Source organism: Artemia franciscana, chromosome 7 (assembly GCF_032884065.1).
Source record: "Artemia franciscana chromosome 7, ASM3288406v1, whole genome shotgun sequence".
Taxonomy (NCBI): domain Eukaryota; kingdom Metazoa; phylum Arthropoda; class Branchiopoda; order Anostraca; family Artemiidae; genus Artemia; species Artemia franciscana.
In genome coordinates, this window is record NC_088869.1 from 51,584,451 (window position 1) to 51,611,940 (window position 27,490).

Below are 27,490 nucleotides of genomic sequence, written 5' to 3' on the forward strand. Positions count from 1 at the left end.
CAGGGTCCTGAGAAGAAATTACAGGGCAAAATGAAAAGTGGAAATAAGGAAAAAATAGATCAACAATTAATATCATAGTAATAGACTTATGGAATTTCATTGCTCATTTGATAAGTCAAGGTGATTCCGCTAAGTTAGCAAACCGAAAAGGTCATTCACTATTTCATACATAGTTGTATTAAAAGATCTATGACCTGCTACTTTAATTAATTTTAATTGTATAAACCTAAGTTACGGGTGATTCTCTAAATAAAAAGATCAATTACATTTATAAGACCCTCATAGTTTATTTGACGTTGTGTTTGTGACCAAACTGCACGCTGTTTAGCGCTTTTGCTATTTTCGTTTTTCAGACGTGGTTCTTTCCTTTATTTTTACTTTCTCCTTTTGATGCACGGTGTTTTCAACTCTAATTGTTTTTTCTTCTAGGTTTTAGCTGTATTTTTCTTTTGTAGTCTAGTCTTTTTCTTTTGGTAAAGGCTTCTGGACGTTAAACCGAAATATCTGGGCTGTATTCGCGTACAAGTTTTTCCCGTTATTTATACATCGTTATTTTATTCGTCAAGAATGTACGTCCAATTGAAAATTTTTGCAGCAAAAAAAGTCAATAAATAAAATGTCATTTCTGCAAATCTTAAGTTTCAAAAAAGCTCAGATAACAATGTTGGTTTCCTAGGATCCCACAAACTAATGAAGAAGTCGAACTTTCCGAAAAACGTTTCATAGTTTTGTTTGTTTCATAGTTTAGCTTACTACAGTTTTGTTTGAACAAATAAATATATGAAAATTGGAACTTCAATAAACCAATAAACAACTTTAATTTTTCAATAGATAAGTAAATGAAAAAAAGGGAGTATTTATTTCACGTTCTAGGAAAGACTCACATCCATACATCCTAGCACAACCGGTTAACACAAATACAGGACACATGGCCTTGCTTATAGGACACACGAGTTTGCTTACATGACACACACAATTAAAGAAATTATATAGTGAGTGGCATTGAACAAAATAAATAGATAAAGAGAAGACAAACATAAACCCTTTACATACTATTCACTAGACAGGCAACGACACAAAACGACCACCTCAGTTATAGTCAAATCCTATTTTACCAACAGGCTTAAAACCGAGTTGGAACCTGATTTCATCGAATATGTTCAGCTTCTTATCTGCTAGAACCTCCCACACCTGCAGTGGCGTAGTGGGCTAAAATTTCTGTACTAGTAGGCATTTGAATTTAAAATTTTATTAAATAAAATAAAACAAGTTTTTTAAACTGAAAGTAAGGAGCGACATTAAAACTTAAAACGAATAGAAATTACTCCGTATATGAAAGGGGCTTTTGCTCATCAACGCCCCACTCTTTACGCTAAAGTTGGACTCCTTTTCTTAACTCTACTTCTTAAAACAGTAAAAATCAGCATTAAAATGCGATTCTTTTGATGTAACTATTGGTATCAAAATTCAATTTTTTAGAGTTTCGGTAACTACTGCCCCAGGTCGCTTCTCACTACAGTTCGTTACCACGAACTGTTTGATTTTACAAGGAGTAACATTTAATTGCTACAAAGTATTGAACGCATTTAATATATATTTAACGTTTAATATAGCATAGGGAGGCTAAAGGTTCAATTCTATTTAAATGAATGAAATTGAAAAAGTAAAATTATATTTTATAATAAATAAAACTGAATAAGTAAAATTTGAATAGTGCAATTTTATTTTCATTTCAATGCTGTAATAACTGGAAAAGAGAATATTTGTAACATAATTCGCTTTCAATGACGCACCAATGACACAGTAGGCTTTAGACTTATACAGTTAGGGAAAGAGGCATTAGCTAAATTCTTACTTGTAGTGAAACAAAACTTGTCGTAAACGGTTTTGGGAAGAAATAAGGATTTAGCTAAATATTTGGTAACGACATGGTAATATATGATAATAATATCAGATGCTGAAAAGCCTATCATTTCAAAATTAATTTTTCCTGTAATTTCATTTTTATTTTCAATATTGTAATAAGTATGTAAGAAGATATTTTTAACATAATTCATTTTCAATAAAGCGTTAGTGACTCAGTAGGTTTTGAACTTTTACAGTTAGGAAAGGAGGCAGTACCTATACTCTTGTTGGTAGTGATTTTTGTTCGTTTCAATCTTGATTCGCATATTTCATTAAAGTTTTATTCGTTTTAATATTTATTCATTCATTTATATTAGTACATGTGGTACATTGGTTTGCTTTGATTGTTTATTTAATTTCTGTTCGTTTTGGGTTTCATTTATGCTACAATAGTATTTTTCTTTTTTGTTCGTTTTAATCTTGATTTGCATATTCAATTTTAGCTGAACTCGTTTTCAGATTTATTTATTAATTTATATTATTACGACAAAAGAATAAAAACGAAAGCAATACAAAACTGGAAGAATGGAATAACAAGAACAGCGCAAGAAGAGATAAAAAAAACTAGAAACAATATTTTCTTTTAAGAAAACCAAAAACAACTGACCCCCTCCACCTCACGCACAAAAGAAGAAAATCAAATGTATTTAAGCTACTCCGACCCAATCCAGGTAATAAGAGTCGAAGTGACAAAGAGTCAAACTATAATGTAAAAAGCGAGGCTTTGAGGAGAAAACAACCCCTTTCATGTACGGAATAATTTCTGTTCTTTTTAAGTCTTTTTGTGTTTTTCCTTACTTTCAGTTATATAAAATAAAAAAAATATTATTTTTTAGATTAATTCAAAAAAGAAAAGCCCATTGCTATTACTTGCGCATAGCATTTGCTATTGGGAAGTAAACAGACATATTTCGGGGAAGTGAATTTTCTCTGGTGGAATTTTCGGTGGTGGGATGTGGGGGATGCCCCCCTTAAATACTTCGCTATTTATGCTAAAGTATGACTTTGTATTTCAATCCCTTACGAATAACAAATGAAACACAAGGTTCGTTAAATTAAAATACGAAGCTTTTTTAAAATTTTGAATAACGTTAGCGTGAAGAGCGAGGTATTGCGGAGGGAGTATCCTCCTCATGGTTCTAGGCGTTTACCCCCCGTGGAAAATAATCCCCACGGAAAATATCCCTATGCAAAATACCCCCTTACACCACGGAAAATACGCCCTGGAAAATAAGGTTTCCAAATTTGAGAATTCTATTTGAGTTTTTTCTTTTTTTTTTCTTAGGGGGAAAAAATTTTGGTACTTGTGTATTTTGCGCCACTCACTCAAGTCCACGCTGTGCAAAACTCGAGAACAAACTGGGTGTTTTCGTTAGTTTCTTTCAGCTTAGCGCGAGACGGACAAAGACAAGTGACAAAACATATGGAAAATATATAATTTGGGTTAAAGCATTGGGGTAAAGCATTAAAACAAAATTTCTTCAAAAAACTTGTTCCGTATGTTTCCTACGAGCAAGTACTATCAGCAAGTAATTAAATGAAAAAAAAAACAAGTTTATCAACTGAAAGTAAGGAGCAACATCAAACCTTAAAATGAACTAAAATTATTACGTATATGAAAAGAGTTGCCTCCTCCTGAAGACCTCGTTCTCCACGCTAACGTTCTTTTTTATAGAATTTTAAAACGAAGCTTATTGTTCTGATTAAAAGGTCATTGCGTTTCAGGAATATCTTAAAGAATTAGGACAAAAAGTTAAAACTTTAGCGTAAAAAACTCCTTTATATACATAATAATTTCTGTTCATTTTAAGTTTCCATGTTGCTCCTTACTTTCAGTTGAAAAACTTGTTTTTTTTATTTCATTTCTGATCGTTTTTAATTAATAGAGGGAAATCCGGCTCTCTCTCCATGAAAAATTCTGGTACTTGTGTATTATACGCCACTCACCCAAGTTTACGATGGGTAAAACTCGAGAACAAACCGGTTTTTCGTTACTTTAGAAACAAATTTCGGCTATTTATTTGCAAATTAGGGTGGGGGGGGTACAGTATAGTGGGTCTGCATGCAAAATGTGTTAGGTACAATTATTCTGCATATTGTGAAGTAAGAATTATTCTCTGAATTCTAACTGTCCAAATACTTCACCCCCCCCTTTTGTACAAATATATAGCTCAAACTATATATTTCCCATATATTCTGTCACTTGTCTTTGTATTGTCTTGCGCTAAGCTGAAAGAAGCAAACGAAAAAACCGGTTTGCTATCGAGTTTTACACAGCATAAACTTGAATGAATGGCGTATAATACACAAGTACCCAAACAAGTAACCAAATACACAGTACCCGGGAAACAAAAAACATAACTCCATATTACTCAATGTTTTGACAAAAAATTGTGGAAAATAATCTTTAATTACAATTTTTGTTATTGAACTTTGGCATTACGAAGAGTTAATTAATTTGAGCAGAAAAAAGGATCGGAGATATGAAAATCAATACAACAAATATAGAAAGTTAAAACATCGATACATCATTTAGTCAAAATATCGCCCGACACTTCCAATTTGGAGCGGAACATCTGATCGTAAAACCCATCTGATAACGGACTCGAAGTAAAACAGTGGTACGCTTTGGCTTCAGTTGCGTGAGCTAATTGTGTATAAGCAGTTGGATTGCCTCTACACCTAGTCAACGTAGTGTTAATCGGCGATGCAAGAGTAGAATGTGATATGAATTATGCAAATAGGGTACATAATTTTCTCTGGGTTCTGACTATAACTGACCTAAAGAGAAGGAGGACAAGCAATCTTCCATAAATTGACCATGGAAACGATATTAGGGATAAGGTTAATGCGTGTGTGGCATTCCAGACACTCGTATCATTATTTCACAAAAGCTCGCCTTATTCAAATAAAAAAGAAGCTTTTCATATTAGTGTGAGTTGAAAACTTTCTTTCAAGTTGGACATTGTATGGCAATATTAAAATATCAAAACCAAATAAGATAAGAAAAAGGAAAAGGGAATATAAAATTTAAACTTAAAAATATTGACAAATACATACGGAAGCCAAAAAGAAATCCGGATTGAGGAATAAATTACTTAAAGGTGAGAACAGCGACAAACATAAGGTCATTTTTAAAACAAAAGAAGTAAATTAATGGTCATAAATGCTTTTATATAAAGATGTTCTAAATTATAGTTAAAAAAAACTAACCTTGTCGACAGACTGGAATTAGATGAGCTTCCCGAATGGGCGAATACAACTGGACTGGCCATCTCTTCACTAAAAGAAAAAAAAGTATAAAGTAAACTATTTTAGTATTAAATTTTTTTTTTAACTGAAAGTAAGGAGCGACATTAAAACTCAAAACGAACAGAAATTACTTCGTATATGAAAGGGGCTGCTCCCTCCTCAACGCCCCGCTCTTTACGCTAAAGTTTGACTCTTTCTCCCAACTCTACTTTTTAAAACAGTAAAAAATTTTAACGTAAAGAGTGGGGTGTTGAGGAGGGAGAAGCGCCTTTCATATACGAAGTAATTTCTGTTCATTTTAAGTTTTAATGTCGCTCCTTACTTTCAGTTATTTTTTTTTATTTAATTTCTGAACATTTTTGAATTAATGCGTACTTTGATTTTGGCTCTCCGCAGATGAATAATTAAAACGAAATTTGCACATTTTTATATTTTTTTTTTTTTGGCTAAATGGCTTTCTCATAGTTTTGATCGGATGATTTTGAGAAAAAACGGAGCGGGGGAGGAGGCCTAGTTGCTCAATAATGCTTTGATAACTTAAAAAGGCAACTAGAACTTTTAATTTCTTACGAACGTTTTTATTAGTAAAAGATATACGTAACTTACGAGTTAGCTTACGTAACAAACTTCTGTATTCGTATGTTTTTATTACGTATATGAGGGGGTTCACCCCCTCGTCAATACCTCGCTCTTTACACTTAAGCTTACATTTTGTCCCAATTCCTTAACAATGAACCCTGAATCACAAAGGCCGTAGAATTAAAAGTTGAAATTACTAAAAATACTTTAGCGTGAAGAGCGAGGTATTAGGAAGAGGTGAACCCCTCATATACGTAAAAATTTCTTTTCGCTTTAAGTTTTAATGCTGCTTCTTATTTCAGTTGAAAAACTTTTTCATATTTATTTTTTTTATTGCTTTTTTTTTAATAATGCTAGAAAATCCTGCGCTCCGTTCACGAAAATTTTCTTCCCCCATGACAAATTCCTCCATGGAAAGTTCCCCCAACATATCCCCCTCTTCTCAACCCCTCCCTCCAACTAAAAAGTCCCCCTGAAAACGTCTGTACACTTCCCAATAACCGTTACTATATGTAAGCACTGGTCAAAGTTTGTAACTTGTAGCCCCTCCCACGGGGACTGTTGGGAGTAAGTCGTTCCCAAAGACATAGTTATAAGGTTTTTCGACTATGCTGAATAAAATGGCTATCTCAGAATTTTGATCCAGTGGCTTTGGGAAAATAATTAACGTAGGAGGGGGCCTAGGTGCCCTCCATTTTTTGATCACTTAGAAAGGGCACTAGAACGTTTCATTTCCGTTAGAATGAGCCCTCTCGCAACATTCTATGACCACTGGTTCGATACGATCACCCCTGGAAAAAAAACAAACAAATAAACACGCATCCGTGATCTGCCTTCTGGCAAAAAATACGAAATTCCACATTTTTGTAGATAGGAGCTTGAAACCTCTACAGTAGGGTTCTCCGATACGCTGAATCTGATGGATTGATTTTCGTTAAGATTCTATGACTTTTTAGCGGGTGTTTCCCCCTATTTTCCAAAATACGGCAAATTTTCTCAGACTCATAACTTTTGATGGATAAGACTAAACCTGATGAAACTTATATATTTAAAATCAGCATTAAAATGCGATTCTTTTGATGTAACTATTGATATCAAAATTCTATTTTTTAGAGTATCGGTTACTATCGGTTTTAGAGTATGGTGGATCTCTTTGCTTAGATTATAGCAAGAGTAGATATTATTGGTGAAGTAGCAAAAAATTTGGTGAAGTAGCAAAAACCTTCTAGAGTTTTTAAACAAATTCCTTAAAAATGAGAACGATCAATCAAATGATGGAAAAAGACTCTGCCACTTAAAAATATTTAAGTTTTTTTTCAATACCAATGTACTAGAATGTACTTAAGTTCAGTACCCACAGACAACACAAAAGCGAAAAAGAATTTTGAATATTTTTTACAGAAACATTATCAATGTGTCTTCTTTGTCAATTTCACCCTCGCTTTGTTCTATTGAATTGATGATTTTTTTTTTTATTTGAAACATCTATAGAACCATTCATAACCTATAATGGAGCAACGTTCGAGCTTATAGCATAAATACGCTAATTCAAAAACAAAATAAAGACAATTTTGACGTAATGACGACGAGCTACCTTTTAAATAGCTCAGGAAATATTCCTTAGAAACCCAGTGCTTATAAAACAGAATTTAGACAAGCACTTTTGAAACAAATAGCCTACACATAACTGCCTCATAAAATTAAATTTTATCCAGTATTTGATTTTCTAAAGAAAACAGATAAAGCACGCGAATATTCCTTATCACATCGTTATTTGATAAAGAATTTACAAAGAAAAAAAAAACGCTAAATGACAAACTTAAAAAATGGCCTTTTAAGTAAACTGTTGATAATTATACCCCTTCTTGAAAACTGTAACTAAAACAAAACAGAAAAAAGGAAAAGAAAAAAATAATAAACGATAAAAACACGTTATCTATCCAAGGCTGCATCCAGGGGGGGGCCTTCGGGTTTGAACGCCCCCCAAAATTTTTTCCTACTCGAAAAACGAAAAAAAAATGCATATAAAGAATGTTAGATGTGTTTTTTAAAGTTTTTATTGGCCCCTATATCTATCATAATCTTGTTTCACAAGAGATTAAAGGGGGCTCAAAGAGACATATCTTCCTTCAATTCCTTCAACCCATGCTTTCTTAAACATATACATAATTTAATCCGAATAACAACTATTTGGATGATAAAATAGAAATAAAAGACCTACATAGTTCCACAGAATTTGGAAACAAAACACCAGAAAATAAAGGGGACAAGGGAGATGGAAGAAAATAACAGCGTGACTTAATTGAGGATACAATCCAGGTTTGAGAAAATGTTGGTAACAAGCATCTTATTAAGGCACATTTGCATCATTACCATCATCGGTATGACTATAAGATTGAAACTTAAAAAGATTAACCTCTTTTAAGCCTGAGAAGGCCTTATATACATCACAGCCGTTCCTAGTGGCGGAAAAATTTAAGTAACTTTTGTAATTAATGTATAGTTACTACGGTGTACAACTGAGACACCATTAAAACGAGATATTGACTTACAATACCAATTATTTTTCTGACAAAAACCACAGATTTAACTACCTAAATGTTCAAGAGGAAACCTGATGATCAATAAAATGGCTAAGAAACAACAGCGAACGTGCAATTCAAACAAAATCTACAAAGCAAAAAAAATGGTCTCTAAAACTCTCATATTTTAGGTTTTTGGGTAATAAGGTTCCAGTTTTAATGTATTTAAGAATGCTTATCTTCCGTGTTTTTGAAAATGATAAAGAGCTATTCAACCTACGCGCTAAAAGGAATTTATTATATTTAAAACAGTGCACGTCTCAGTTATAATTATGTCTTCTTCAAAAATTGAAAAAGAAATGTATTTACCACTGTTGTCAAGAGGCGCTCCTTTTTCTTTTTTCTTTTATAAACGATTACTTTAAAGGATTTCTTCCATTTTTAATGACACTTCCATTAAAAAAAGGACTGTTTAAAAAAAAGAACCATTAAAAAAAGGTCAATGAGTATCTGGGAAACCAGAAAAATGATGAGACAAAGAGAAACACAAAGAAGGATTTTTTTTTGCTGCTGCTGCTAAAAAAAACAGAAAATTTTAAGACTAACAGTGAAAGCGTGGGATGATTTTACCACATAAATTTGTACTTGAAATGTTAGGTTTACTATTCAATGCAGTTGGATATAAAAGCTCTTTCTCATATTTTTTTTGTTCTTTTGATTTTTGGTAAATCTTTTCGAAAAGAAAAGAAAATCTATTCCCAATTAGTCCTAACGTAACGGGTCAATGAATAATACTAAAGCGTTTGAAAAAGATTGAGCCTGTCTTAATGGTGATCTTTGTATTTTCTTGACATTCAGAAGCAGCTCTAAGCAGTGCTTCCAAAATCACCGAATTTTCAGGAGCTTCACAAAAAGAGAATTTGGCTCTCCAAATTCGAGGAAGGTGTTTTTTCCTATATATTTTTGCCCCTCTCCTTCCTTATATTTGAAAATATCGTTTATTTGGTGTTTTCTGTTTGTTTGTCATGGTTCCGTGTTTTTTTTTTTTAATAAATATATCTCACATTCATTTTCTTGGGATTTGTGAACGGGTTAAGGGTTTTGAGAAAAGAAATTTATGGACTGGATGGGGGAGGAGGAGGAGGAGACTTAGGTGAAAAAATTGCTGGGATATGGGTGCTTTATTAGTATTAAGAATCTGGCGCGGTTTATTCGTGTGGGTATAACCCATCGTTAGGGTTATATGTAACAATTTTGTTTGTTGTTTTTGAATAGTTTTCTGTGCTTTAATTGTTTTGATCAAAAGCGTAATTGAATCCTTTAATTGCATTTGTATGTTGTTTATGGTATGTGTATGCTTTTTTTGTGACCACGGCCCTATGGAGTTTTTGTGGCAAATGTGCTATACTATACTGTGGAACTGCCTTACAGAATAAAGTTTCTCTTTTCGCCCACTAATTTGGGAATCCTTAAAGGAAGGAAATTACTGTTTGAATGTACAAAAGCTGGCAACAAATCAAATATGGACACTATTTTTTGTATACACGGGAAAGGGACAACTTTTGTTACCCATTTTTCCTTGTAAAATTTTGAAAAAAAAAGTATAATACATAGAAATCTGGACATTTGGGCACAATGATGAATCTTTTAAAGATTCATTACCACAACAAAAAGATATTTACCGCTAAATTGTAATTGTGAAAAAGCAAACAAGACACAATAATTTTCACTGCATCACTTTCATTCCCAAGACTTTACTTTTGAAGATTCATCAGATTACTGTTTCGTTACAACATTTTACATCGAAAAAAGATCGCTTAAAATAGAGTTCTTAATATTTTTTATCTTCTTTATTTCTATTCAAACCTTAAAATATTAAACGATAAAACCAGTGTTAAATCAGACAAACTTGATTTTCCTAAAAGAAACGAGTCTATTCAGCTAGTACTGGGGAGACATTCTTTAATTGCGTCAAAAATATCAGTTTGCGCCATTCATTGAATTGACAGTTTCATGGAAATGAAGTCCAGAAACTGTCATTTCTTTTTAATCAGACAGGTGGCCAGGCGAGGATTGGCTTGTTTTTCTCTTAGGTATTGGAGCCAGGAAGAGAAATACTGAGAACTGACACTGCGTTGCCCAACACAAAACTTTATCAATTCCCCCCTAAATTGTTTTCCTTAGCACTCCTTTTCAGATTTACGCCTAAGCCACAATGTGGTCATCGTGATTTTTTTCTGGTAAAAAAAAAAAATTCTTCGTTTTCTGTTCAGGTTCTTTATTGTTTTTTCAATGAGATTCCAGGTTAAAGATATGATGAAAGCTTAGCTTTTCCCAGATATACTAATTTTTGACTGTAGGCTAAGTTTAGTCCTTATGTATGTGATGAAGACTCACTAATAAACAGGTATATTTGCCTGTAATGTGAGTTAAGTTTGTTATATTAGGAAAATTATATTTATTTACCGGGCAAAATAAAAAGTTTCATTGGACCGTTTGTTCCAATTTAGGACGTTTATATTTATTTACCGGGCAAAATAAAAAGTTTCATTGGACCGTTTGTTCCAATTTAGGACGTTTGATAAAGTTTTAAACCTTCGGAGTGCGGAAGCACACTGGTCAAAAAAGGGATAAGGGGTTGCTTCAATTTTAAAATGACCATGAGACGCGTGGACCACGTTCGACTCCCTGATGTTGTAAAGCGTGACGTTAAAATTATTGAAGAACGATTATCATTTACAAATATTGATTTTATTTTATCAATACGTGTGAATATGATGGGGGTCAGGTGCTAAATTAACGAAAATATAGAAAGGGTGGCTTGAGATATTTCGGCAGTCAAAGATGTAAACAATGATTATAGGCAGAGGAATATGAAGAAATAAAATATTTAAGGCGACAATTTTCAATCTTCCCTTGAAATGGGTCTTTAAAGTTGACATTCCATTATTCCTCCTTGAATTTGTAGATTTCACAAATCCTAGATTTTTCCAAAATATGTTATTTTGGGGAAATTTTTTTCGCTTCAGCGCAAAAAGGGGAAAATACATATATATTTTTTTTTAATTTTACTGAAAAAAAATCATTCTATAGCCCTTCTCACCAATATTTCTTTAGTCACTGGATCTACAAAAAAAAAAAAAAAAAAAAAAAAAAAAACAACCTAAAAATCTACAATTTTGACAAAATATATTAGGGTTTATCTCAAATGGGTTGAGTCAATAAGAATTAACCACACCAGGGTGATGAGGACAACAAGGATAAAATTAATCCTCATACACATCCAACTAAGGAACACAAGTCCTAAACGGTAAGCAAAAAAAAAAAAAAAAAAAAAAAACTAATTTTAATTTCTTAGCAGAAAAATCACGCATCATTTATGGATGCTGGGCAATTACTGAATATTATTTCGATAATAGACGTGTCTTAAATCAGTACGTCAGAAAAGTAGATAGCTCCACTGAGACACTACAAATATTATACTCTCTGGTAGGCATGTACGCAGTAATCCATTCCAGGAGTAGGGGGTTCCGTTTGTCAAAATCCCGTTTCGGAGTAGATCGTAATAAATATGTAAAAGAAAAAAAAATGGTCAAAGTAATAGTAAATAATATTAATAGATAATAATTGATAGATAGTAATAAATACAAAAAATAACAATAATAATAAAATAAAAAGCAAAATTAAAAAGTGTTATAAAGAAAATAATTAGTAATAAATAGAAAAAAGAAGATGAGGGCCTATTGATTGGCTTTGCTATCGGGAGTCGTTCAGTTGTATTTTGCATCAGAATGGGGTCAGCAGGGGCAGACTTAGTTGTTGGCAGTTGATCCTGGACTTTACTAACGCTATTGAAGAATAAAATAACACAGTTACGACCAGGAACTTGTAAAGAAGTAGATCCTCGGGTTTTCCCTCGAAACTTTGGAATTTTAAGGACTATTTTGATCTATTTCTTGCGCGTTCTGTGTAATTGGCCGGTTTGTTTGTTGAACAGAGCGCATGGGCCCAAGCCCCCACCCTGCCCTTAATTTTTGGGGAAGAGTCTTCAAACAGAGACAGTCCTGGCTTTACTTAAAGAGCCGGGGAAAAAAAAAACAAGATGTGATGGAAGTGTATTTTGTAAATTGTTAAGCCTTAAGACTGGCATGATGCTACTAGCCCTCTCCCCAAAAGGCATCTCTTGCATTTGGGCTTAGGAGGACAGGATAGTGTCGAAGCTTAAAATTACTATTTCTATTTATTAAATAAGATACCTGATTGGATCTGAACATAATCTCTTTGAATCCAACCCTTCCGACGATAAGTCAGATAACGGGGGAGAACTTGCAAACTTCATCGACGTGATCCGCATTAAACTGGCCATATTCTATATACAACACAACTTCGACTTTTACAGCTCTTATAACCAGGCCATAAATGTCATCAGTTATAAACACTGGAGAAAGATTAACACTAAAATATCTCCCAGCTCCAGAGAGAAGCAATTTGTTGTTAAGGATTATCGATCTGTGAACACAGGTGATGTAATTCCTTTAAGAAAGAAATGGACAATGCTCTTGCGTGATTTGTGTTTAGACCTTTGAACTTGACTTCAGTATTTTTCTTTACTATGTAAACTTATACTTACTGAAGTATATATGATAAGTTTTAATAAAAAAGAGCAAGGCATATATCACAGTATCAATATTTTAAACTATCCTCCAACAAAAACCACACGACACATGTTGAAACTGAAGTCACCGAGTAAAAACATAAATCAAGCGAAAAACACTTAAAGTAATGGTCCAACATTTCGCAAAGATCTATAAATTTGAAGTTAAATCCATCTCTCAACACAACACATTGAACGCGGCGATAAAGGTGAAGTTAATTTGCAGTAGAACCTCTGCAAGTGACTAGAACAATCTCGGGAAAACCATTGGAAATAACTGTTCCATGCATCTGAGGTAAAATGCTTTTAATAGGGCGAAAGGCCAGAAAATTCTGTACTACAACGCATTCTATCGACCATAACCGAAGATGCAAATATTGCTATTTCGGGATGCAAAGAGAAATGTCAGAAGAGATTGTGATAAGAGGGCGTAAGGGAAATAATTCATTTTTAATGAAATGCTAGGGGATAGAAATGACAGTATGATATTAGTAGTTCCATGAATATAATTCAAGTGAAATCGTGCCTACTGAAATAACCATTTGAAGAAAGATAAATTCATCTATGAAATACAGCATGCAAAAAACGGTGAGGCTTCAGAGTAGATTTATATTCACTCGGATTTTTATTACTAACAACGGTACTTACGCATTATACGAAATACACAAAGAAGGAGAGTTTGGCTAATCCTAATGAAACAATTCTTATTTCATAACATGCAGAATAGTTGTAGCTAATACATTTTGGATGCAGACCCGCTATACTTTACCCCCCCCCCTCCCCTTAATATGCTAGTATATAGCCTAAATTAGAATATATTCAATGTATTTCTGCTACTCGTGGCTTGTTTTTTTTCAGTTTTTGTTTTGTCACAGTTGATTCAATGTACAGGTACACGGGTTGAAACGAGAGAAGCATTGCGAGAATAGCTGGGAAATATATAATCTGGGCTGTATGTTTGCACACAAGGGGGGGGGGGTTGGAGGTAAAGTATAGCGGGTAGCATGCAAAACTCGTTAGCTACAATTATTCTATATATTCTGAAGTAAGAATTGTTTCATAAGGATTGCCCTAACTTCAGTTCTTGGGTGCGTTTGGTATAATACGGAAGTATCCTAACAACAATTTTTGATTTTCTGCGGCAGGGTTAACTCATGCTTGTATAATCAATAGAATGCAAGTGGCAGGAGACAAGAATAGAGGTGGAAATATCGTGAAACGGGATCATGTATCCAAGGACCGAGTGAAGGATAAATTCACCCATTGAACATAAATACAACTTGACCAAAAAGGAAAAAAGCTCAATCCTTCATAACAATGGCGTTCAAACTCTATGAAATTGATCAGGATATAAATGATTAGAGCACAAAATGAATTTAATCAACAACAAAATAATGTATTTTATTGATGCGGAAAAGATATATGTGCATAAAAATACAACTTTGCGGATTACAAATTGGCTTAAGGCGAGAGGTAAACACAGCACAGATAAGTGCCAGTTTACTGGCTATATTTATCTCATCCATGGTTCCCAATTCAGGTAGGGACACAATCACCCTTAGATTTTATTTCCCTCCTGGAAATTCGAAATAATTATTTTTTTGTATCTTAAATGAAAAAAAATCCTTGCCCCCTCAAACCGAAATTCCGACACTGACCTCAAAATAACAAAGCAGTTGCAAAGAGTAAGACGTAAGTTTCTCCATTAAAATACACGTTCAATACCTAAAACAAGGGGATTATTTAAATTTATAATTATATTTTCTTATTTAATAGTAAATTGAAAAAAATACATCGACGAGATTACACCATTGAAATTGTTGAAAAACGATATTCAAATTAGCATACTCTGGTTTTATGTGTGTCTAAAGCCCAAAATTTAATCTTATTTCGCTGCGTCTTACAATGAAAACCAATAATAAAAATATTTCATACGCCGGTTCCGGCTCTTTCTGAGGTCATCTTCAAACACTTTCCCTTCAAATATTGAGGTTATCTTTAAATTATTAGTTCTCTGCGTTCTTTATCACTTTGGAATTCCACCCCAGTCAGTGTTACCCAGAATTCCCATCTGATGATCTTTTTTTTTAAAGTGGTTTAAGACTTTCTTTTTAAGTCTTGTAAAATATATTTGCTTTGAATTCTAGTTACTCTTAATTGGTTAGTTTACCGCTTCTGCGGTTTCAAGTCACTTCCCCATTCCTTTCTTTTCTGTCTGTCTTTTAATCCTGTTCAGCTTCACTTCCCACAATATATACCTTAGCGATTTTAGATTTCCGTGTTGTAGCTAGTTTTTACAACTATATTGGTATAATAAAGTGACTGGTTGATCAATTCTCGGCATATCATAAGAAATGAACATATGATACAGCAGCATGTGATTTAAGTGGACAAACAAAACAGAAGAGACAACACAGAGGATATAGAGTGAAATATAGGCTGGCTAAGAACAATTAATTCTTAATAAAAATTTTATTGAGCGCAGAATTCAAATAGAATAGGTTAACAAATTCGTTAATTTTATGATCAATTTATCTTTAACATCCGAAGCTTTTTCAAATAACAAAGAAGTTGCGTCATTGAGTTTTATTTTCACTTCTTGGCTTGATGCCAGTCATGGCCGTGTCCAGAGAGAGCTACCCGGTTTGGACCCCCACCCAAAATTTTTGTCCCACTTGTACAAATGTAACAAAAATACGTGTAAACAAACCTTCGTTGTATTTCGTAGAGTATGTTCTTTTTTATTACATTATCTTCCATTATCTGACATTAAGCTTTAGCATTAAATTTTGTAGGGACGTGCGGGCAAGAGCCACCCCAAAATATTCTTTGTGGGCACAAGGGGTGAAAACTCCAACAAAAACACTTGTAAGGATTTTAGAATGTCCATAAGTATTCATTTTAATATATTGGAATCAGGTTCAACCTACAAGCACAAGCCACAATACTCTTCCAAAAGTTCAAATGTTCGACCATTAGTTTATCATAAAACAGTACAGCATGTACAATTTTCACTTAAAATTAAGAGCACGTGGAAAATTCCTTGGAGAAGAGGTCCGAATGCAATAAAATCAAAATGAGTTCAAGATTGTAGAATCAGCAGTAAAACATCTTTCATCTCCAGATTCTTAATTTAAATTAGCGGAGTTTTATCGAACGAAAACGTGGTCACAAATTACAAGACAGGCGCCCCATTGACTGGTTCGAAAAAGGAATGTTTGAAAATTAGTCTGGAATTCAAAATGGTGTTAACCTTGTCAACCACCATGACCAACACGCACAGATATCTCAGGAGACAACCTAACGCTGATGACTTAACAACGCAAGCGATGGAGCTACAAGCTACTTGACGCCTAGGAAAGAATAAATCAATCAACCAGACCCAGGGATTGCAAAAAAGAAGAAAAATGCTATACTTTTTCCTTAAATTTAAAACTTTTATGTTGACACCTTGAGAAATGATTTTTATTGGAATTCTGTCTAAAAAAACATATGAAGAGTAGTAAAAAAAGAAGAAAAATTTAATGCGCATTTATAGTTTGTTCCTACATTTAAAAACAAACCTTTTACTGTGTTAACCAACAATTTTTCGAAGTATATAAAATTGTAACATTTCCTATTCGGTTATTGCATAAAACTTAGTAGCCAATCGGAACTAATCTTTCCACAAAAATGTTGATTTTCTTTTTTTTATGAAAACTGAAATTTGACAACAGAAATCACCAAAATGTTTTTGATAGAACGAAACTAAACTAGTGTATGCGGTAATAGACAACACCAAAAATGCGCCAGATGTCATAAGAAACCTAAAAAACATCTTTAATGTACGCTTTGATTGGACGGGACTCGCGATGGAGTCTTTGATCATCAACACTGTGGTAATCATCAATTTTTCCTTGAATTTTGGCACCTCCTTTTCAGCAATATATATAGAGCTCAAAAGGCAGTTGGATGGAACTAATTTTCCAAGAAACTTAACAAAAAAAATGTTTATGAATACAATGAAGGAAGGAACTTCTAAAAAATGAAACTAAAATATGCTGTAATCGACAACGGAGACTTGAAACGTATACATGGTTCTGGTTTATAGCAATAAAAGTACCTCCAGATCTTGCGAAGAGCCCAAAAACTAAAAGCGAAACATGATTTTATGTAGGTGGTATCAGCAACCAATTGATCGAGCAAAGAAAATTCTTTTAGGCACGAGGAATTTGGGGGAAACAGTTATTTTGAGAGGCATAGAAAGTCGGTATTGATATCACGGCTCGGGTTTCGCAGAGTCTTAAACGGTTTTACAGTTTTACTCGAGTCTTTTTCTTGACTTGGCGAGTAACAACCGAACTTTCAGTGACTGTGCATGCATCAAAAAATTTATGGATATATCACTGTATCATTAGTGTATCCTTAGAAATATGAAAAAAAAATATGTCACATTTTTCAAACAAATGTCGCAGTCTCTCCGGAGTCCCCTTCAAAACACCATAAAATAAATTTCCCTCCCCTCAAAACTTTTCGGCAGTTTACACGTCTCAGGATATGGACGATCTGTGCTTAATTTGTTTTCAAGTTTATTCATTTTCATAACACAGCTGATCCGGGCTTAATATCGAGAACAACTTTATGTGACTAATATTGGAGTTAAAATCTAATTTTGTGAAAAAAATCGGTTTTTAGAAGGGTTTATCGAATACCAACGGCCACCAGAACGACCCAGTCCCGGCCACCGTGTCGTTTGAACACCTCAAAATCAACGATTTAGGTGAAATACGATTCTGAGAGTCTCCAAGGACAGTCGTTTTTTTTTTTTTTTTTTTTTTTTTTTTTTTTTTTTTTTTTTTTTTTTTTTTTTTTTCGTTGAATGGTGCGATCCAAAATATGTGATCGGACTTACTGAAAATATGCCGCCTTATTTGTTTCCTTTCTTTATTATTTTGATTTGAAAACACAAGTTCAAGCACAAAAACAAGCATTCTTCATATAGTTTTAAAGTGCGTTGAATAGTGTAACCGCTAAGATAATACTCAAAGTTTATTGCAAAGATACGCTGCATAAATATATTTTCATTTTAATTTGAAAAACCTATGTGCTGGTCTTACCAAATTCATTAAAATCATCTTTCTTTTTGTAGTAGCGCTACTATTCATTAGCGTTTGCGCTTGTAGCGTAATAACAGCATTATAATTGTACTTACTTCTATTTCTTCTATAATAGGAAATCATTGGTCACTTACACTAACAAAAATTAGAAAAAAGAATTGTTTGAATTCAGTAACCAGAAATAGCGTTAGAACTACAGCGTTAATACAGTAACGCTATTAATTATACGGAAACTTTTTTCCAAATCAAATTACATGCATTATCAACAGTTTAAATTCTCTTTCTTCTAAAAAGTCGACATTTTTTCTCATACTAGATGTACCAAGACCATGGTTATAACGTATTAAATTATCATTTATCAACCTGGGCGACCTAACTCTACAGGTAAGGGATAACAATCGGCCAGAAGAAATAAAGCACTTACATACGCGAGAATTTTTTTTTTATTAATTAATATGTTGAAAAAACTGTACATACGATACAAACAAAATAACTCAAAAAAGTGAATAGTATCTATCAGGAAGTTTTTAGATAATTAGGCTCTGTTACTGCGGCAAATAATGAGGCTCAAATTCTTATTATAAACGGTCATGAGGTTACTCATGACCTATATACATATATATATATATATATATATATATATACTAGCTGTTGGGGTGGCGCTTCGCGCCACCCCAACACCTGGTTGGTGGGGCGCTTCGAGCCCCCCCAAGACCCCCGCGCGCGTAAGTCGTTATGCGCCATATTAGTTACGCGCCATTGTAGCTGTATCCCTGTGTCCCACCTGTGAATAGAGATAGATATAAATATATATTTTTAACTACGTAAAACATGCGAATATACAACATTCTTCGCTGTCCCATTGTCTGTGCATATAAATAGCATTTATATTTATATGTCTGTGCATATACAAAGCCCTATGTACTAATAATGACGTCATATGCAAACGCTCTTTTTACAAACAAACAAACATGCATACACACAACTCGCTTCGCGCCACCCCAACACCTAGTTGGTGGGGCGCTTCGCGCCCCCCAAGCCCCCCCCCCCCGCGCGTAAGGCGTTACGCGCCATTGTAGCTGTGTCCCACCTGTGAATAGAGATATATATAAATATATATTTTTAACTACGTAAAACATGCGAATATACAACATTCTTCGCTGTCCCATTGTCTGTGCATATAAATAGCATTTATATTCCCTGTGTCCCGGTCCCAGTTTGTATTTTCTCTTTGAGTGTCCCGGTCGTCATTTATATTCCCTGTGTCCCAGTGTCCCGGTTGTCATTTGTGTCCCGGTCTGTAATTTCTATTCAAACAATCCCTGTGTCTCAGTCGTCAATTATATATCCCGCCTGTGCCCCCAGCGTCCCCGTTGTAGTTGTTTCCCTGCGTCCCGGTCGTCATTTATATTCCCGGTCGTGATTTGTGTCCGGGTGTCCCAGTCTGTAATTTTTCTTTGAGGTTCCTGGTCGTCATTTATATTCCCTCTGTGTCGGTCGTCATTTGTGTCCCGGTCTGTAATTTATCTTTAAGTATTTTGTCTTTTTAGTTTTTTTAGTTTTTTACATTTTTTCAGTTTTTTTTTTTCTTCTTTATTTTTCAGCGTCACTATGAAGTACATATCGCCGAACCTTTGTTTTTTAACTTAAATCTGGTAGGCATTGATGACCTTATCCAAGTCAAAATCCCAAACCCAATCATCATCGCTATCATTTTCAGTTTTGATATGTTTTGACTCTCGCTTTCCAGGTGGATTTTCATCTAACTGCGCGGTTTTGCGTTCTTTAGCCGCAAGCCTGTTTTTTTTTTGCTGTTCTTGTGATTCCTCGGCATGCTTTCTTTTCTTACTTTCTCTATCAGCTGCAAGCCTGTTTTCTTGCTGTTCTTGTGATTCCTCGGCACGCTTTCTTTTCTTACTTTCTCTATCAGCAGCAAGTTTTTTGGCATAGACTCTTTGAGCAGCTTCCTCGGCTGTTGCCATTGTAGGTTCTTCAGTCATTTTACAATTAAACATTTTTCCGTGAACGCATGTCTTAAATACCATTAATGACGTCACCGTCATATCAAAAATGACGACAACTAATTTCATGACGTCAGTCAACACAGAAACATGACGTCACCTGATCCACAGACAGACAACTTATCTATATATATAAAAACTAGCTGTTGGGGTGGCGCAACACCTAGTTGGTGGGGCGCTTCGCGCCCCCCCAAGCCCCCCCGCGCGCGTAAGTCGTTACGCGCCATATTAGTTATGCGCCATTGTAGTTGTGTCCCTGTGTCCCACCTGTGAATATAGATAGATTTATATATGTGTTTCAAACTACGCAAAAATTGCGAATAAACAACATTCTTGGCTTTCCCATTGTCTGTGCATATGCAAAGCCGTATGTACTAATAATGACGTCATATACAAACGCTCTTTTTACAAACAAACAAACATGCATCCACATAACTCGTTTTTATATAGATAGATACAATACAAATTAACTGCGTAAAACTTGCGAATAAACAACATTCTTCGCTGTCCAATTGTCGCTGCATATAAATACATTGTCAGGTTTACCGACCCTCGAACATGCAACGTACAATTGTCCATGGGAAAAACAATCAGGATTAAGATCTATACCACATTTTTCTAATGATTGACCTTGAGCTTTGTTAATGGTGATTGCAAATACTAATCGAATTGGGAATTGCAATCTTTTAAATTGAAAAAGCAGATCCGTTGGAATCATGGGAATGCGAGGAATAAGAACAGCCTCACCCTCATAAGGCCCTGTCAAGATTGTGGCCTCTATTAGGTTTTCCAGTGTTTTTTTTTACGGCAAGTCGCGTGCCATTGCAAAGCTTTGGTGGGTTGATATTTCTTAAAAGTATTATTGGTACGCCTATTTTTAGTTGTAGCTCGTGTGGTGGAAACCCTGAAGGATCTATGGAATTTAAAAATTCAGATGGATAATTAACCGCTTCATTTGGTTCCAAAACTGTGTCGACTGACTTGTAAAGGACTGCCTGGTCTCGAATCTTGTTCAAAACAATATTGTTGATTTCGTGGACGTCTATATTTTTGGGTGCGAGAATCGCTCTTTCACTTAGCCATTTATTATTTTTATAATTTTTTAGAATATTCGGAAATACTTTTTCAATCTATTCATTTTTGGACGTCACTAAATTACAGAAATCACCATGTAGTTGTATACGTCCTGAAATTGAGTCTACTGTTTGACCAGAGTCATCGTTTTGCAATCGGACACGCATATTTGTAGTTAATTTTAATATTTTTACGTGTGCCTATAAATTAGAATTTTTTAGGCAAGCATTCATTTCGTCTGCAGGAGTTAAACTACGTAAAAATTGCGAATATACAACATTCTTGGCTTTCCCATTGTCTCTGCATATACAAAGCCGTATGTACTAATAATGACATCATATGCAAACGCTCTTTTTACAAACAAACAAACATGCATACATACAACTCGTTTTTATATAGATAGATAGATAGATAGATAGATAGATAAAATACAAATTAACTGCGTAAAACTTGCGAATATACAACATTCTTCGCTGTCCAATTGTCGCTGCATATAAATAGATTGTCAGGTTTACCGACCCTCGAACATGCAACGTACAATTGTCAATGGGAAAAACAATCAGTATTAAGATCTATACCACATTTTTCTAATGATTGACCTTGAGCTTTGTTAATGGTGATTGCAAATGCTAATCGAATTGGGAATTGCAATCTTTTAAATTGAAAAGGCAGATCCGTTGGAATCTTGGGAATGCGAGGAATAAGAACAGCCTCACCCTCAAAAGGCCCTGTCAAGATTGTGGCCTCTATTAGGTTTTCCATTGTTTTTTTTACGGCAGGTCGAGTGCCATAGCAAAGCTTTGGTCGGTTTATATTTCTTAAAAGTATTATTGGTAGGCCTATTTTTAGTTGTAGCACGTGTGGTGGAAACTCTGAGAATAATATCTCGAGGTAAAAACTGATCACCGACCATAACGATGGCCACTTCGTCGATAGTTGGAGCATTGTATCTACGCACATGTTGGCCAGGAGGCGTTTTGTCAGCGGAAATAACAATTTTATGCGTATAAGTAGGCATCAAATCGATGGCTGTTTTGAACAGGCACACTAAATTATTATTTTCGTGGAAAAGATGTTGTAATTGGGAAACGATTGTCCTTTCAATGTTGGGAGAAATTTCGCAACGTGCATTCAATTCAGAATTTCTATCACTGATGAAGTACAATTGTAAAAATTTATGATTCTCGCCTGAGAATGGTAGAAGAGACCCTGCTCTATGACAAATTTGCCCTTTTACTTTGAAAGTAGACATAAATTGATCTGGATTTTCAATTTGGGCTCCAAACGACGTCATTTGGAAACATGAGTTGTATTTTCTGATTCATTTATATTCCTTATGCCCCGGTGTCCCGGTCGTCATTTATATCCCCCTGTTTTATATCCCGCTTATTTTTCAGTTTTTTCCTTTTTTTAGTTTTTTTTTTACTTTTTTAGTTCTTTTAGTTTTTATGTTTTTTAGTTTTTTTTTAGTTTTTTAGATGAATTTTTTTTTTTAGTTTTTTACCTGTTTTTCTTTTTAGTTTTTATTGGTTTTTACCTTTTTTAGCTTTTTATCTTTTTTATTTTTTTTTATTTTTATTTTTAATTTTATTAGTATTCTTTTTCTCTTCTATTTTTCATTTTTCCTTTTTTTTAGTTTTTTTTAGTTTTTAGTTTTTTAAGTTTTTTCCTTTTTTTAGTTTCTTTAGTTTTTTTTTAGTTTTTCGGCTTTTTTATTTTTTTATTAGTTTTTAGTTTTTTTGTAGTTTTTGCCTTTTTTTAGTTTTTTCAGTTTTTTTTTTAGTTTTTAGTTTTTTACCTTTTTTAGCCTAACCAGGATTTGAACCTGGGACCTTCATTCTCCGTTCTGATACCCTCTCTCACCGAGTGACTACTCCAGCATGTTCATTTTGGTGTTTTAAATGGTATATTATTAACCAAATTAATGTGTTTTACAATATACTAAGCATCGTCATAACAAAAATGACGGCAACTAATTTCATGACGTCACCCGAAACATGACGTCACCTGATCCACAGATCCACAGACCCACAGACAGACAGACAACTTATTTTTATATATATAGATAAGTTGTCTGTGGATCTGTGGATCGTGGATCAGGTGACGTCACCTGAAAAAACTGGATCAGGTGACGTCAAAACTGAAAAAACTAAAAAAAGGCAAAAACTACAAAAAAAACTAAAAACTAATAAAAAAAATAAAAAAGCTAAAAAACTAAAAAAACTAAAAAAAGGCAAAAACTACAAAAAAAACTAAAAACTAATAAAAAAGATAAAAAACTAAAAAAACTAAAAAAGGCAAAAACTACAAAAAAAAACTAAAAACTAATAAAAAAAATAAAAAAGCTAAGAAACTAAAAAAAACTAAAAAAACTAAAAAAAGGTAAAAAACTAAAAAAACTAAAAACTAAAAAAAACTAAAAAAAAGGAAAAAACTGAAAAATAAGCTAAAATAAAGGTAAAAACCAATAAAAAACTAAAAAAAAAAACTGAAAAAACTAAAAAAAGGCAAAAACTACAAAAAAAACTAAAAACTAATAAAAAAAGTAAAAAAGCTAAAAAACTAAAAAAAAAACTAAAAAAACTAAAAAAAGGTAAAAAACTAAAAAAAATAAAAAATAAAAAAAAACTAAAAAAAGGAAAAAACTGAAAAATAAGCTAAAATAAAGGTAAAAACCAATAAAAAACTAAAAAGAAAAAAAGGAAAAAACTAAAAAAAATTTTTATCTAAAAAACTAAAAAAAACTAAAAAAGGTAAAAACTAAAAGAACTAAAAAAGAAAAAAATAAATGACGACACTCAAAAAGAAAGCGACCAGGACAAAAGGAATGTTCGATTAGCAATCAACAAAGCACCGGGACACAGGGAGTATAAATGACGACCAGGACATAAGTAAAAAAAAAAAAACTAACAAAACTAAAAAGAAGGTAAAAACTACAAAAAAAACTAAAAAGAAAAAAAAACTAAAAACTAATAAAAAAACTAAAAAATCTAAACTAAAAAAACTTTAATATAAACTAAAAAAGAAAAAAAAGGAAAAAAATAAAGGAGAAAAACAAAACTAAAAAACGAATGTATATACAGACCGGGACACCGGGATACAAATGACGACCGGGACACAGGGAATATAAATGACGACCGGGACACAGGGACACAACTACAACGGGGACACCGGGGGAAACAGGGGGATATAAATGACGACTGGGACACCGGGACAGGGAATGGTCGATTAGCAATCACCATCAACAAAGCTCAAGGGCAATCATTAGAATCATGAGGTATAGATCTGAATACAGATTGTTTTCCCATGGACCATTATATGTTGCATGTTCAAGAGTCGGTAAACCTGACAATCTATTTATATGCAAAGACAATGGGACAGCAAAGAATGTTGTATATTCGCAAGTTTTACGTAGTTAAAACCATATATATATATATATATATATATATATATATATATATATATATATATATATATATATATATATATATATATATATCTATCTATATTCACAGGTGGGACATAGGGACACAACTACAATGGCGCGTAACGACTTACGCGCGCGGGGGGGCTTGGGGGGGGGGCGCGAAGCGCCCCCACCAACTAGGTGTTGGGGTGGCGCGAAACGCCACCCCAACAGCTAGTTTTATATATATATATATATATATATATATATATATATATATATATTAAGTGCAAAACACTAAGGAACTCGAATACACCCAAACTAAATTCTCAGAGAAACCATAGAGAGAGGAAAGAAAAAATGGAGATAAAGGAATTGATGACAGACATCAATTTAAATGAACGGATGACAGCTTGGCCTCGCCAAATTCCCTTGGATATCACCCGGACACTGTCGAAAATAAACACGGGTCTGACGCCAATTAAAAATGAGCACTGGATCAAATATGTTTTTGTGGACACTTCCGGCGAGCGCTTCCATTCTGCCTTCACAAATCGTGACTGTCCCGCCTAAACACCGTATCTGACACTTACATTGATGGGAATGTTGCCAAAAGCCATTTGTGGATCGAATTGATTTGGTGTCTTCAGCCCTGAGGTCTCTGACAATGGTTAAAAAACGTATATAATCAATATTTTTTAAGAAATTTCATTTTTTGGAAATATTTTCTTTGCGAATTTGTTCTGATTCGTAAATTCGCAGTAGAAAAATATATAATAAAAATAAATAAATTTAAAACTGCAAATACACTGTGAATCAGCAACAATTATAAATTAAAATTAAGTACTGACAAAAGGCTGATTAAAATCTATATTTTCTCTTTATAAAAGAAAATTATTCTTATTAGACAACTATATAATGAAAAAAAACGTATTCGTTTTATTTGTAACCTTAAAACACACGAATTCCAACACTTCTTTTCATTAGGAAGGGCATCACTAAGTGAGGATGGGGGAAGGGTCCCCTAAAGGCCTTTTGAAAGGACCTTTACACTAAGGGCCGTAACACTATTACTCTGCGCGGAGTGAAGCATCTGGAAAGAATTTTGCGCAACATAGACTGATACAAATGAGGTGCAAACAATTGACGAAGACTTTAGAGCCACCTATACCAAATTAACACTGATCTCCATCCTTCTTTTCCTCATACACTTCTCCTTCCTCCATCCTCCTTTTCCTCATGGGCTCTTCCTTCCTCCGTCCTCATTTTCCTACATCTCGAATTCAATGGATTTAGGTCTCTTACTCATCTGATACCAAACATATCAGATGAATCAAGTATATCAATTTAAGTACAAGCACTTCGATTGATCCAAATTCTAGTTAACTTTCTTGTTGAAGGTTTGCGAAACATCTACACTTGAACAAACGATTACTGCAGATCGTAAGTCAGGTCAGATGTATTATATCAGAGCCGGATGTGACTGCATTGAACTATAGGGACTGCATCAGAGTTTATATACCACCACTGTAGATACAAATTAAGAGTTAACCATTGCCCAAGACCTTAGAACTAAAGAAACGAAATAACGTTGTTTCAAGTGATCGCTGTGAGTCTTTCCTCTTTGTGCAGCTACTACCAAAATTTCATGAATATATTTCCCACAAACATTTTATTTTAATATATTCAATACAAATGATTCAAAACCTAGTTAACTTTCTTCGTGAAGGCTTGCAAAAGACTGAAGTTCAACAAATGATTACCACACCCCAGGAGTCGAGTCCCATTGAGAGTAAAAAAAAAAAAAAAAAAAAAAAAAAAAAAATAAGTTTACAGCAAAAGAAACAAATCACAGAGCTGCATAGGGAATCGAATTCGGAAAACATTCAATTGAAGCGGTTATGTAGGAAAACTGAACATATTTTGTTTGTCCTTGCATTCATAACATGTTCTTGCTAACTAATTAGATTCACTTTTTTCAATTGTTGATTAATTCGCGAATAAAGGGCATTTTGAACGCAATTCTCTGTTATTCACCAAGAAGAGTCCTTAGATCCACTTCATTTGGAGGAATTCACCATATCCTTTCCGTTGCATTTATAACTTATATTATAAATTAATTTATGAGACAGGGACGCATCATTTTGTATGATAAAGAAAGGTTAAAGTTCTTTCACTTATCCTCAGTAAAGATAATAGTAACAATAAAAGGGTACTGCAGTGGTTCTTTTTAGTACCTACCCCAAAACACACTAAACCAAATTATCATGGATCTTCGTAGTTCTGTTAAGTATAAACAAAGCAGTTCTGTTTAGGTATAAACCAAAAACAGAAATCGAATTCTGAAAATACCCAGTATACTCTGAGCTGAATAAAACGCTGGGTTAGACAACTGAAGCTAACATTTTTCTGCAGAAAAAAAAATCCAGGCTTATTTTGCTTGTCATTGCATTCGTAACATATCCCTTGCAGACTTAAAACATTCGGAACCCTATTCGCTATTTTGCATTTTGATTTTTAACAGAGTGACGCTGACATAAATGATTATCGCAGCATTACTGTTGCTTTTTTACTATTTTTTCCAGCCACTCTTTTAACATTCAAACATAAAGCGGAAGACAGCTATAACTGAATCTCAAGTTCAATAGAAAGAAAAAAAATCAATATTCAGTGAGAAGGTGAAAACCCACAAGAGTTTCTAAAAAAAAACTTTATATAATTTCAAAACTTCTGACACACAAGCAACAAGTTATTATTAAAAAAAAAAAAAAAAAAAAAAAAAAAAAAAAAAAATATGGTACCGTTTAAAGGGAAAATGCGCTAATAAAAAACTTAAATAACTAGCTTTATATAATAGCAACATAGTTATAGAGGATTTATACAATAAATACAAGGTATGATCGTGATAATATTTTCTATTGCATTTCCAAACTTTTCTTGTTTTAAAAGCCTTTTTTAAAAACAAAAAGTATTTCTGGATC

General features: G+C 33.6%; 1 protein-coding gene across 11 annotated transcripts in view; it reads right to left on the minus strand.

The window, feature by feature from the left end:
• LOC136029437 (rho guanine nucleotide exchange factor 11-like) overlaps positions 1–27,490 on the minus strand; it is a 349,966-nt gene that overhangs the window by 107,801 nt on the left and 214,675 nt on the right. For all 11 annotated transcript variants that reach the window (XM_065707834.1, XM_065707833.1, XM_065707831.1 and 8 more), the window contains one exon: positions 5,119–5,187. In XM_065707834.1, coding sequence (XP_065563906.1) covers positions 5,119–5,187 — 69 coding nt within the window. The remainder of the gene's footprint in view (positions 1–5,118; positions 5,188–27,490) is intronic.